This window comes from Myotis lucifugus, unplaced genomic scaffold (assembly GCF_000147115.1).
Source record: "Myotis lucifugus unplaced genomic scaffold, Myoluc2.0 scaffold_218, whole genome shotgun sequence".
In the NCBI taxonomy this organism is placed as follows: domain Eukaryota; kingdom Metazoa; phylum Chordata; class Mammalia; order Chiroptera; family Vespertilionidae; genus Myotis; species Myotis lucifugus.
The window spans coordinates 1-13,086 of NW_005871266.1; the positions used below are offsets into that span (position 1 = coordinate 1).

The 13,086-nt window shown below is 55.3% G+C and overlaps 1 protein-coding gene across 1 annotated transcript; it reads right to left on the reverse strand.

The window, feature by feature from the left end:
• Nucleotides 1-7,168: 7,168 nt before the first annotated feature.
• MRGPRD (MAS related GPR family member D) lies at nt 7,169-8,122 on the reverse strand. The gene has a single exon (XM_006098078.3). The coding sequence runs from the start codon at nt 8,120-8,122 to the stop codon at nt 7,169-7,171; it is 954 nt and encodes a 317-aa protein (XP_006098140.1).
• Between the last annotated feature and the right edge of the window lie 4,964 nt (nt 8,123-13,086).

The window sequence follows — 13,086 nt, forward strand, 5'->3', positions numbered from 1 at the left end:
TCCATCTCCATCCCCAGCTCCCCAGCTCCTCTTCTCCATCTCCATCTTCCCAAATCTCCTCTCTGCCTCCATCTCCCCATCTCTCCATCCCAGGCTCCGTGCTAACCTCGCCCCGCATTTCCTGTTAGAGCCACTTGGCACAATGCCAGTCCAATAATGAACCGTGTGATTCGTTGTGTGGCAGCCGCTGCCCCTGCGGGAGTGTTGTCCGAGTCATGGCACGGAGCCCCGAGCACACAGGCTCACGGTGGGCGCTCAGCGAGGGAAGAAGAGGAGCACAGATTGTGGGCCCCCGGCCAGGAGAACCCCTCCCGCCCGCGCCTCGCAGCTGCCTTTGGAGGAATGTTCTCGGCTTCCACGCCAAGCGGGGAGCTGGCTGCAGGCCTCTCCCTCGCTTCCAGCATAAACAACCACTCGGAAAGCCGTGGCGTGGGACGGGGCTCTGTGTCCCTTGTTTGTGCTGGTGAAATAGCACCGTCTATAAGGAGAACAAAATTTGCCCGAAATTGTTTTCTCCCCCACAATTATTCACAAATCAATCCCTCCTCCATTAAAGTAGATGAAGAAAGTCATTCCACTCTTTCGAGTCTATCTCTTCTCTGAACGCATAGAAGCTTGTCGTGTGCTGGAAACAATCGGGCGCGGGCGCATTCGCCAGGGGTCTGCTTTCTCAGCGGGCATTTCCCGCGTGCGGCAGCGTGGACAAGCCAGCCGGCCTCAGGGTGCCCTGGTGTCTGGTGTCCTGTGGGCGGAAGAGGAGGCGACACTGAAAGGTCAGAGGAGCGGCCCAGGGTCAACCAGGGGACAAGTGAGTGGCGTGTTCCTAACCACTGGGCCCCCCTGCCTCCCACTCCACGGGGAGTTGCGCTGAGTCCCCACCTGCGCTGGCGCTGCATCCTCTCCCGGGGGAGGGTCTCGGTCACTCCCAGGCCCCTGCCAGTGCCCATGGCTGCTCCCCGGGCAGGGCCGGCTCAGGGGGCTCCTGGGGCTCCTGGGGTGTCCGCCCGGTGGCGGTAACTCTGGGCCGTGAGCTCTGGCCTCAGGTGGTGAGGTGCCAGCCACGTGGGTCCTGGGAGACCAGGCAGCTCCCGTCCCTGAGGGACACCGTTTCCGTCCCTGCTCAGCACTCTGTCTGTCTGACCTACGCGGGGGAAGAAAGAGCTGATTAAAGCTGTGGGAGAACAGCCCGGAGAAGTGAGAACCCCTCGGGTCAGAGTGGCGGGGGCTTCCCCTGCTCGGCCACTGCCTCACCTCAGTTCCCGAGATTAGAGGGCCACCTGAGTCCACGTGATCGTGTCCTGGGGCCACCACAGCCAGTGACCACAGACCAGTGGCTTAACACGAAGGTTTCATTCTCTCCCAGTCCCTGGAGGCCAGAAGTCTGGGCCCACAGTGCTAGGGGTTGTTTCCCTCCGGAGGCTGGGGGAGGATCTGGGGACCCCCCTTCCCCCAGTTCCTGGCTGTGGCCGCTCACCCCCTGCTCGGCCTCCTCTCTGTGCCTCTTTGTCTCTTCACATGACCTTCTCTCGAGGACGTCGGTCTTTGGCTTCAGGGCCCACGCCAACCCAGTGTGACCTCATCCTGACTAGTTACAGACCCTTTTTAAAGTCCCACGTAGCCCGGCCGTGTGGCTCAGTGGATTGAGCGTTGTCTCATGCATCAAGCGGTCAACTGGTTTGATTCCCCCATCAGGGCACATGCCCAGGTTGTGGGCTTGATCCCCACCAGGGGGCGAGCAGGAGGCAGCCGACTGGTCTTTCTCTCATCACTGATGTTTCTCCCTCACTCTTCCTCTCTCTCTCAAATCAATAAAAACATTTTTAAAAAGTTTAAAATCCCACTTTGAGGCTCTAGGCCAGTGGTTCTCAACCTTCTGGCCCTTTAAACACAGTTCCTCATGTTGTGACCCAACCATAAAATTATTTTCGTTGCTACTTCATAACTGTAATGTTGCTACTGTTATGAATCGTAATGTAAATATCTGATATGCAGGATGGTCTTAGGCGACCCCTGTGAAAGGGTCGTTCGACCGCCAAAGGGGTTGCGACCCACAGGTTGAGAACCGCTGCTCTAGGTGAACATGAATTTTGGGGGACAGTATTCAGAGGCCATGACCACACCCCTCAGTTGTCTGACGTGATGAGAAGAGGGTTTGCAGGAAGGGGGCCCTTTGGTTCCCGTGGCAGAAGGTGCCGGATCGAGACTTGGGGGAGATGGGCCTGGTGCAGCCACTGTGGGAAACAGTGAGGAGGTTCCTAGAAAAATGAAAGCTAGACCTGCCATTTGACCCAGCAGTCCCGCTTCTGGGACTACATCCAGAGGAAGTGAGATCAGAATCTCTAAGACCTGCCTGCACCCACGCTCAGCGCAGCGTCCGTTACAACAGCCAAGACATGGAGGCAGGAGGCAGCGTCAGTGTCCGCGGACGGACCGATGCAGGGATAGAGGAGGTGCGTGCGCACCCAGTGCAACACTGTTCAGCCGCAGGAGGAGGGGACCCTGCCGTCTGCACCACACGGTGAACTCCGGGGACGTCATGCTCCGTGATCAGCCAGACACAGAGGACAGATACTGTCGGAGCTCACTACAGGTGGAGTCTAAAAGCCCAACTCATAGCACCAAGGTCCAACCATAGAGAGCAGGGAGGGGGTGGCCCGGGGCTGAGGGTGGGGACATGGAGACACGCTGGTCAGAAGGTACCAACTTCCGGGTATGCGATGAGTGAGCGCTGGGCGTGATGCACACACGGTGGCTCGAGCTTACAACGCTACATCGTAAACTTGAACGTTGCTCTTTCAGATGTGTTCTCACCACACACACACACACACACACGCACGCACGGCAGCGGTGATGGACAGGTGATGGATTTTGACTTGACTGGATTTTGACTTGACTGTGATATTCATGTCACAATGTAAGTGTATATGAAATCACTATGTTGTGCACCTTTAAAATACCACATCATACAACCTAACCAAAAAATAAAAAATAAAAAAAAGCCCCAGCTGGTTTGGCTCGGTGGATAGAGCGTCGGCTTGTGGACTGAAGGGTCCTGGGTTCGATTCCAGTCAAGGGCACATTCCTGGGTTGTGGGCTCAATCCCCAGTAGGGGGCGTGCAAGAGGCAGCCAATCAATGATTCGCATCATTGATCTCTCTCTCTCTCTCTCTCTCTCTCTCTCTCTCTCTCTCTCTCTGCCTTCCTCTCAGAAGTCAATAAAAATATATTAAAAAAAAAAAGTCTGGGAAGCCATTCCTGCAGAGGAGGTTGTGGTTTCTCTCGAAAGGGGATTGGCCGTCGGACCACCTGGCTACAAGCCCATCTGCACGCCCTTTTCCTAGTCCACTCATTTCCAAAACATCCGTCCCTCACTGCCCAGCGCCGTGGAGTGTCCTGGCACTGCCTGCTCTGGGTCCCCGGGGTCCTCCCTGGGGTCGTGGTGGGTGCAGGGGGACCCCAGGCCACTTGCCCTCCTTTCCCCCGAGGACTTGGGGCCCTTCCATCTACATGAAGCTGCGGACTCTGCTCTCTGCCACCCGAACCCCTGGCCTGGGGGAGTTTCGGATGCGTGTCGACCGCCGTGCAAATGCCTAGGACCACATCCAACCGTGTGGGCGAGGACTCGGGTACGGTTTCTATAAACACACGCGTATCGAGACATTCCTCTTGGTCTCAGTAAGCGAGCACCTCCCCCGTTATGCTCTCTCCTAAACGCGTTCCCTCAGAAGTCACCCGGGGGGCTTACTGGTGTAGTCCGAACGCCTGCTTTTCCCTCCACCCCACCCTGCACACGTGGGGGTCCATCCACAGCAAGGGGTGGGGGGGACAGGAGGCGTGGGGCCAGGCTCTGCCCTGTGGCTCCTGGAACCTTCTCGATGTCTCTTTTTCGGCCGACAGACGTGCAGCCCCTTGGGAGCCGTGCCTGGCTCAGAGTAAGCGCTCCTAAACGTTTGCTGAGTGAATAACAAAACTGTGACGTTGTGAATTGAACAGATTGGGCACACTGCAGAAGTGTGTGGCTCTCCCAAATCAATCAACCTCCGGTCAACAACAACAACAACAGCGCTGCTTTCGGCATCGGCTCAGGAAGTCCTCGAGTTTCAGTCCAGATCACAAAACAAGAAATTGGGGATCTGAGTTGCCACTCTGTTGACCTGAAGAATTCAGCGCTGTCGGAGGCAGCCTCCGCCCAGGGCCCCAGGGCTGTGTGGCGGCCCCTCGGCTGTCCAAGGGCCCTGCTGACCGCCTGGAGCTTCGATGGGAGTCCCTCTGCCTTCCACCCACGACACACTTTGTGGAGCCCAAAGCTTATCAGCAAGAGGGAGGGTGCTGAGGCTGGGTTGGAGCGCTGCCCTGTGCACCAAAAGGTCGCGGGTTCAATTCCCGGTCAGGGCACATGCCCAGGTTTTGGGTTCAGATCAGGGTACAGGAGGCAACTGATGGATGTTTCCGCATTGATGTTATTCTCTCTCTAAAACAAAAACTTTTTTTTTTTAAAAGAAAAAGAATACCAAGTTAGATATGACAACGAATATTTATTTAGAATGGGAAAAGTCATCACAGCAGGTCACGGATTTTAAAAAGCGGACCGATACCACAACTAATACAAAATACAAGACATTGTAATATTTTTTCTACCTTTCTTGGCCGCACACTCTTCGAGTGCCTTTCCAACATGTCGACGGGTTGGAATATTTTCCAGAGAGCAAGCTGAAAGGCGATTCGGCCTTTTCAGCATGGCTGGCCGCAATGTGTTTAGCATCACGACTGGTTTCACAGTGTTTCTCACCTCGCCCGCCTGTCTTGGGACGTCTCAGGATCGTTCCAAACCTGGGAAGGCCTCTCTCTAGGTTTCTCATAATGAACGGCGAGACTGCAGGGCACCTCGGGGTGTCCTGTGTATGCTTCACCTGCAGTGGACTTTGAGTTGACCACACCCTTGACTCTGTTGTTGCCGGTGCTCTGGCTGTCGTGGGAAGCTATGTGCATGGGTGTTGTCGAATCAGCACACGATTGAAATTCTTCCCCCTGTGTGCATACGGTGCACTCCTGTTCGTTTATTCATTATGAAAAACCCAAGAGCCTATTGATGCCTTCTATTCCCAAACGGCTTCTTCCTCTTAATGAGCTACTTCTCAATTTTTTTTTATTTTTTAACTAGAGGCCTGGTGCATGAAATTTGTGCACAGTGTGTGTGTGTGTGTGTGTGTGTGTGTGTGTGTGTGTGTCCCTCAGCCCAGCCTGCACCCTCTCCAATCTGGGACCCCTCAAGGGATGTCCGGGCAGATTGGGCCTAAATGGGCAGTCAGACATCCCCCCTCACAATCCAGGACTGCTGGCTCCCAACCGCTCGCCTGCCTGCCTGCCTGCCTGATTGCCCCTAACCACTCCCCTGTCAGCCCGATTGCCCCTAACTGCCCTCCCTTGCCAGCCTGGTCACCCCTAACTGCCCTCCCCTGTCAGTCCGATTGCTCCTAACTGCCCTCCCTTGCCAGCCTGGTCACCCCCAACTGTCCTCCCCTGCAGTCCTGGTTGCCCCACAACTGCCCTCCCCTGCAGGACTGCTCTCCCCTGCAGGCCTGCCCCCCCCGCAACTGCCCTCCCTTTCAGGCCTGGTTCCTCTCAACTTCCCTCCCCTGCCAGCCATCCTTGACCATATTGGGGTGGCCATCTTGTGTGTTGGAGTGATGGTCAATTTGCATATCACCTCTTTATTAGATAGGATTACAGTTGACATTCAAAATTAGTTTATATTAGTTTCAAGTGTACAAATAACGATTAGACATGTATATAACTTACAGAGTGGCCTCCCGATAAGTCTAGTACCCACCTGGCACCATACATAGTTATTACAATATTATTGACTATATTCTCTGTGCTGCACTTTACAATCCCATGACTGTTTTATATATTTACTTTTAAATATATTTTTTTATTGATTTCAGAGAGGAAGTGAGAAGGGAGAGAGAGAAACATCAATGATGAGATCCCTATTGGGGATCGAGCAGTGCAACCCGGGCATGTGCGGACGGGGTGATCACATCTGCAGGCTGGGGCGCTTGCTGCCATGGGCTAACATTTATGGACCGTTAGTGGGTTTCTCTAGCTTCTCTGAGGATCTGACCTTTGCCCCAGCTGGCTCGAAGCTCCCTCTTTTGGGAGAAGACTGGGAATTGCTTCAGAGGGTGCCAGTCGGAAGGACGGGTACCCTTTAGCTTCTGACACTCCTAATAGGATTACGCAGCAAGATGCCAGCCCTGTGGGCTGGCCACGATGTTTCCACTTCTTTCTTTCCTCCTCCCTCCTCTCCGTGCAGGGCAGCTCTGTGGGGACCCCCTGCCAGGTGCCCTCCACCTGAGCCCCCAGCCCTGAGGCTGGACATGAGATGGCAGCAGAAGTCCGCTCCTTGTTCTGACCCAGGGAGGACGGCAGAGCACGTGCCCACATCGCCCTGTGGGATCTGTCCCCAGAGGGGCAGAGGGTGTGGGGCAAGCTGAGGGGGACTCTGGGAGGGGCAGTGGATCAGGGACAGCCGCCGACCCTGCTTGGCATCGCGTGGGCCTCTGGAGGAAGCTGCCTCCAGGCACCGTCCGGGCGCAGTCCCGCCAAGCTCAGCTGAGCATTTCCAGTGTGACCTCCGGGAAAAGGAGCTGGCCTGCCATGGGTGCAGGGGTGGTGCACGGCGACCCGCAGGCAAAGGTCAGGGGTCGAGGACAAGGAGCGCGAGGCAGTCACGTGGCCTGCAGCCAGCCACGGCTGGGTCAGCAACGGTGACATGGTTGACTGGCTGCAGGCTTGCAGGGTGTCAGCAGAACACGGGTGGGAGGGGACCAGGGGCATCGCCTGGGGGCCAGTGGGTGCCGCCAGCACGTGCCCGAGGACCAGCAGGGCCAGGAGACCCCAGGAGCCGCATCTGAGGGGGAGGAGGCGGAGAGAATGTGCTGGGCCAGGGTGACGGCCAACCTTTGTCCTCTAGCCAAAGATCCTCAGACGCCAAGAGATTACATTTCATCTTCCAGCCGAGTGGCATGTGAGGCCCTGACCGTGCTGGGGGGAGCTTTGTCTGTAGGAAAGGGACCCCGACAGGGGAAGCGCAGAGTTCCTGGGGGCAACAGCAGGCCAGCCAGGTGCTGGGCTGGGGCAGGCCTGCGGGGCATGGGGGCGCGACTCAGACCCCTTCCTCGTTGTTGTAGCCGGAGGGGGTCTCCCTCCCCTCCAGCTCCGGGGCCTCCTGCAGCGCCCTCTGCAGCACGGCCTCCAGGGGCTCCCGAGGGCCCACGTGGCGGCTGCCCACCAGGAAGTAGATGAGGGGGTTGGCGCCGCAGCTCACGGCGGCGGACAGGCGCGACAGGCAGCTGTACAGGCGCACCACCTGGGGCCGCAGGTGCAGCCAGAAGAGGAGGAACCAGTAGAGGCCCAGGGGCAGGGCGCAGATGAGGAACACCAGCACGGAGGCCAGGATGACCACGTACAGCCGCGTGGGCCGCCGCCGCCGCCACCGCCGGGAGGTCCTCCGCACCTGCACGAACAGGGTGGCGCTGGACACGGTCATCACGGGGGTGAAGATGCCCAGGATGAGCACGCTGAGCACCGCGTCCACCACGAAGCACTGGTTCTCGTCCGAGTGCCAGTATTTGCTGCAGAAGACGGCGGCCAGGGTGTTCATCACCAGGGACAGCGTCCAGAGCGCCGCGCACACCCAGGCGGACAGGCGCGGGGACTGGTGCTGCCGGTGCCAGACCGGGCAGACGACAGAGACGCAGCGCAGCGTGCTGATGGCCGTCAGCATGCTCAGGCCCACCGTGTAGGCGAAGTACTTCACCCTGCGCAGCACCTCGTAGGCCACGGGGTGAGCGTTGGCGGCCTCCAGGCTGAGCAAGGAGGCCATGCAGAGCAGGAAGAGGAGGTCGGCCAGGGCCAGGTGCAGCACGTACACGGTGCAGGGCGTCCTCTGCACGCGGCAGCTCAGCAGCCACACCACCAGGCCGTTGCCTGCCACGCTGCACACGCAGGTGAGCAGGGTCAGGGCGCTCAGCACCCAGTAGGGCACGCCCAGTGCCCGCGGCTCTGGGCTGCTGGGGTCGGGCGTGGGCGCCTGGCTGTCATTCAGAGTCTGGTTCATCCTGTGGAAGAAGGTGGACCTGCGTGAGGTTCTGTGCTGTGTGGACCCTGGGGACTTCGAGGAGCACCACCCCAAGTTTCATGCTTCCGGGCCTTCAGGCCTTAGCCCAGGAGGCAACCCTTTGCCTCCCAGCGGCTCCTCCAGCCCCCCTGAACCTGCCCACCCGGGCACCTTAGGCGCCCAGAGCTATGGAAGCCCATGGCACGTTAAGAGACTCTTCTGGTTTTGAGCTTATTTTTTTTCAATCACGAAGAGACATCGATTGACTTTTCTCAAAGGCCTTTTCCTACATCTGTTGATAATATCATTTTTCTCCTATAATTCAAATCCCTGTGAAGTGAACTTCAGGTGCAAAGAGTAGGATGAGTTACACCCTCACCCTAGCACAGAGGATCAGCAGGCTGTTTAAAGTAAAGTAAAAGCAGCCAGCCAGCCTGGCGCAGTGGTTGAGCAGTGACCTATGAACCAGGAGGTCCCGGTTCGATTCCCAGTCAGGGCACATGCCGGGGTTACAGGCTCCATTCCCCAGTGTGGGGCGTGCAGGAGGCAGCTGATCAATAAGTCTCTCTCATCATTGTTGTTTCTATCTCTCTCTCCCTCTTCCTTCCTCTCTGAAATCAATAAAAATATATTTTTAAAAAATAAAATCATTTAGTTTCCCGCTTATCTCCATTCCAGCCCCCCCACCCCCAGCACTTACCTGGAAATGTTCTTAATTTACATGAATGCTTGCTGTTGTTTTTTTGTTTGTTTGTTTGTTTTTTGTCAATGCTATGTTTTTAGGATAGTTACAGGTGATGGCATGGAAAAGCAGTTTTTTGTGGTTTGAAATTTTATTGCTCCAACCAAATGAGCCACTGACCAGGACTGTGGTATTATCTTTTAAAAAAAATATATATATTTCTTTATTGATTTAAGAGAGGAAGGGAAAGAGAGAGAGAGATAGAAACATCAATGAGGAGAGAGAATCATTGATCGGCTGCCTCCTGCCTGCCCCGCACTGGGGGATTGAGCCGCAACCCCGGGCATGTGCCCTTGACCATAATCGAACCTGGGACCCTTCAGTCCGCAGGCTGACGCTCTCTCCACTGAGCCAAACTGGCTAGGGCTGTGGTATTATCTTTCATCAAGGTGAAGAAGTTCCCTTTCTGGCTTTCTGACCATTTATTTATCATAAATGAGTGACAAAATTTATCACAATTTCTTTTTCTGCATCTACTGAATCATTCCCCCCCCCCCCCCCCAATCTGTTTCTGTGGTGAATATACAGTGAGAGGCTTTCTGATGCTTATTTAGCCTTCTATGTCCTGGATAAATCATTTCCAATTTGCTGTTTGCCCCCTGCCTGGGTGCTCGGATATTTTTTGGGCAAATTTTCATCCATGTCCGTAAGTGAAGTGGCCCGTGATTTTGCCTTCTGGCGCCGTCTTCGTATGCTTTGTATTCAAAGCTGTAAGGCGTCTCTGGCTTCGTGAAAGGACTCGGAGAGATGGCCCTCGCTCTCTCCCCTCTAGAACAGTTTCTATCACGTGAGGATTATCTTTCTTTGAAGGGTTGGCCGAAGGTGGGCCATCTGGCCTGGTGATGTTTCTGTGGCTGCGGACAGGCAGCGCGGTGAGAAAACGCTCCAGCTCCAGCTGAGGTACTGTCAGGTGTGTTCAGATTTTCCATCACTTCTTGACTTAGAGCAGGTAACGTTGTTTTTCCAGAAAATTGTTCCTGTTCTCTGGTTTCATGTTTATTGGTATAATGCTTTTATAATTTTTTAAAGTTTAATTCTATCTGCCATTTTTAATTTGTGCCTTTGCTTCTTTTGTCCTTTATCTATTTGCAGAAGGTTTGTATTTTGAGAATTGTTTTTTTTTGTTGTTAATCCTCATTCGAGGATATTTTTCCATTGAATTTTTTTTAGAGAGAAACATTGATGTGAGAGAAACACACCGATCGGTTGCCTCCTGCACATGCCCTGACCAGGGCCTGGGCCAGGGAGGAGCCTGCAACCAAGGTATGTGCCCCTGACCAGAATCGAGCCCAGGACCCTTCGGTCCACAGGCCGACGCTCTATCTACTGAGCCAAACCTGCTAGGGCTTTTGAGAATTGTTTTATTTCAAAAATCATCTCTATTGTTTCTTTGCTTCCAAGCTCCATAGGTGCCCTATGGCTACAATCAGAAGCCTCTTCCTTAGGTTCAAGACAAAGTGAAATAATATTTATCAGACTTATACCATGTGCCAGATACATAGTGCTATATAGAGAGAACATATATACATATAGAATAACGTGCATACCTGGTATATACACACAGCGATATACATGTATAATAGCACATAGGTAAACATAGCATGTACACACATGCACACATATACACAACATACAATACAGGCATATATGTGTACACACACACTCAGCACATACTCAGCAGTGACCACGATGGACAAAGTCTGTTCTCAGAGAGCACAGTCCAGGGAGGAAACATGTTTAGACACAACTACCTGCTACGACCACAGCAGAAAACTAACAAGGTGGGGCTCAGAGGTCCCGAGGGCTGAGGGCAGCTGGGAGAAACCGGGGGAAGGGAAGGACCGAGCAAGGATCCCCTTGGCCCCCCTTAGCAGATGGGACCCCTCCTTCAATGCCACTCAAAGGCCACACTCAGGCGTGTTTGGGCAGCTCTCCCAGGAGGGAGGAGGTGGGCTGAGTGCACAGGGCGGGGATGCACACTGCCACCCCCAGTCCTTATGACACTGGGCCCCCAGGCCAACACCTCCTTCACCTCCCCGCTCACATGGGGCCCTGCCCGCTCTGGGTCAGGGGTCCCTCCGCCTGGACAGGGGCCCTGGAACACCTGGGCCTCTTCCTAGTGGTCACTAGCTGTCCACCCGCAAGTGCTGACTGAGGACAGACTGGGCCAGTGCTGTTCCAGGTCCTGGGGCAGAGGGACAAGCAGACAGACACTGTGCCTCCCGGAGATGATGTTCTGAGGGGAGATTGTCAGTGAGCAGGAAGAGCACAGCTTCCGACGTGACAATGTCCCCATGGAGCCGGGACGCTGTCACAGAGGAGCTGCTCGGGGAAACTCCAACAGATAACGGCTGGGCAAGGGGACGGAGCACCGAGGGGAGGGGCTGGTGTTCTAAGTGGGGTGGCTCCAGAAGACCGCCCCAAGGGGTGACACTCAGCAGCAGAGACACTGTTCTTTCTTAGGCATCCCCTTTTTCAGCAAAAGTAGAAGGGAGGTCAAGTACTGGGATCCAGGAAAGAGAACAGGGATTTGGGAGGTGTGAAGAGAGAGGAGCCCTTATCCCGACTGCTGTGAACTGAATTGTGTCCCCTTCAAATTCACCTGTTGAAGCTCTAACCCACAATGCAACTGTATTGGGAGATAAGGAGGTAAGTAAGGTTAAATGAGGTCATAAGGGTGGGGCCCTGATCTAATGTGATTAGTGTCTTCTTCTGAAGAGACACCAGAGGGCGCTCCCTCCCTCCGTCTCTTGTGTGCACCCCCCCTCCCCCAACCTTCCCAACCCTCCTACCCTCCTACTCCCCAGTGTGAGGACAGAGAGAAGGTGGCCGTCTGGCGCCAAGAAGTGAGCTCTCCATGGCCAGCACCTCCATCGTAGACTTCCAGCCTCCAGAAGTGTGAGAAGCAAACGTCTGTTTTGAAGCGACTGCCTGCTGTGTTTTGTTGTTTTGTTATGGTACCCGAGCGACTAATGCACTAACTGGCAGGAACTCAGGACCTGTGAATATTTCCTAATGAAAGCAAACAACACATGCACTGTGTGGAAATGGACCACATGATCCTCTCCTTCTCCCTTTGTAAAATATATTTTAGTTGTTTATTGTGTGTTCTCCATGGGAATGAAAGCTCCTGGGGCAGGGACTTGTCTGTATTCCCTGGTACCTACCGCTGTGCCTGTACACAGCAGGTGTCCAATAAATGTTTTTGTAGACTGGATGGGCATGGGTCCGGCAGATCTTTGGGGTTTCTGCGGAGGCTGGTACAGGAGAGGGGGCTAGAGGGGAACCCTGCCACCTCCCATTTTCACCTTTCAGTGTTGACAAGTGGGTGGAGCTGGACTCAGTGGGGATCCGTGGGTGCAGAGGTACCCCAAGCAGCCTTTGGGAAGGGATGGGGGAGCTGGGTTCCTGCCTATGGACCCCCTGGTCTGGGACGGACCCCGGACCTTGAGACAGAACATACACATTTGGGGGAGTCACCCTTCAGGCACCAGCTCCCTGAGGAACCGGAAGAATGGGTTCTCCTGGGCTTGGAGGCACTTGGGGAAGGAGGGGGAAGGAGGGATGGGAGGGAGCTGGCCCTCCTCCCCCGCCCCAGCCCCTAATCTCTGCCAGGGCCCCGGCTCCCTCTGGGCTCTGTCTCACAGCCCCCAGAGGCTTAGAGCCCCTCCCGAGTGGGGTCCCTCCCATGGAGCCAGCGTTGGAGTGCTGGGCCCAGCAGAGGCGAACCACACGGTTCTTAACTCCGGCTTCTCCGCGGTGATGGGACCTGCACGGTGGTGGGGATGTGCGTGTCCCGGCCAGGCCTGAATCCGGTCCTGACACACAGTCGGCGCTCAATAAATGTGGACTGGCCCCTGAGCTAAGTGCTATGTTCTGTGCCCCCAGACTTCCAGGCCCTCCTTCCCTCGGCGTGGTCTGTGCAACTTGGGCTATGATCCTCACCCCGAGCCTGCGTAGGACTTGACCCATCTCCGTGTCCCCGGGTGCCCAGCACGCAGCCGACGTAGCGAACGCTCAGTAATGACCTGCCGATGGACGAGGGCTTAACATACAGACCCTACCGTTAGCTTTACTCTAAATTCCCGTCCTCCAAAGTCTTGTCAGGATTTTCGTCGATGCCACGGGAGACTGGTGGAAATACGTTATCTCCCACGACTGCTATCATATTGCCCATTTCTCCTTGTGCTTTAAAGATTAAAAAAAAATCTGGCCGAAACCG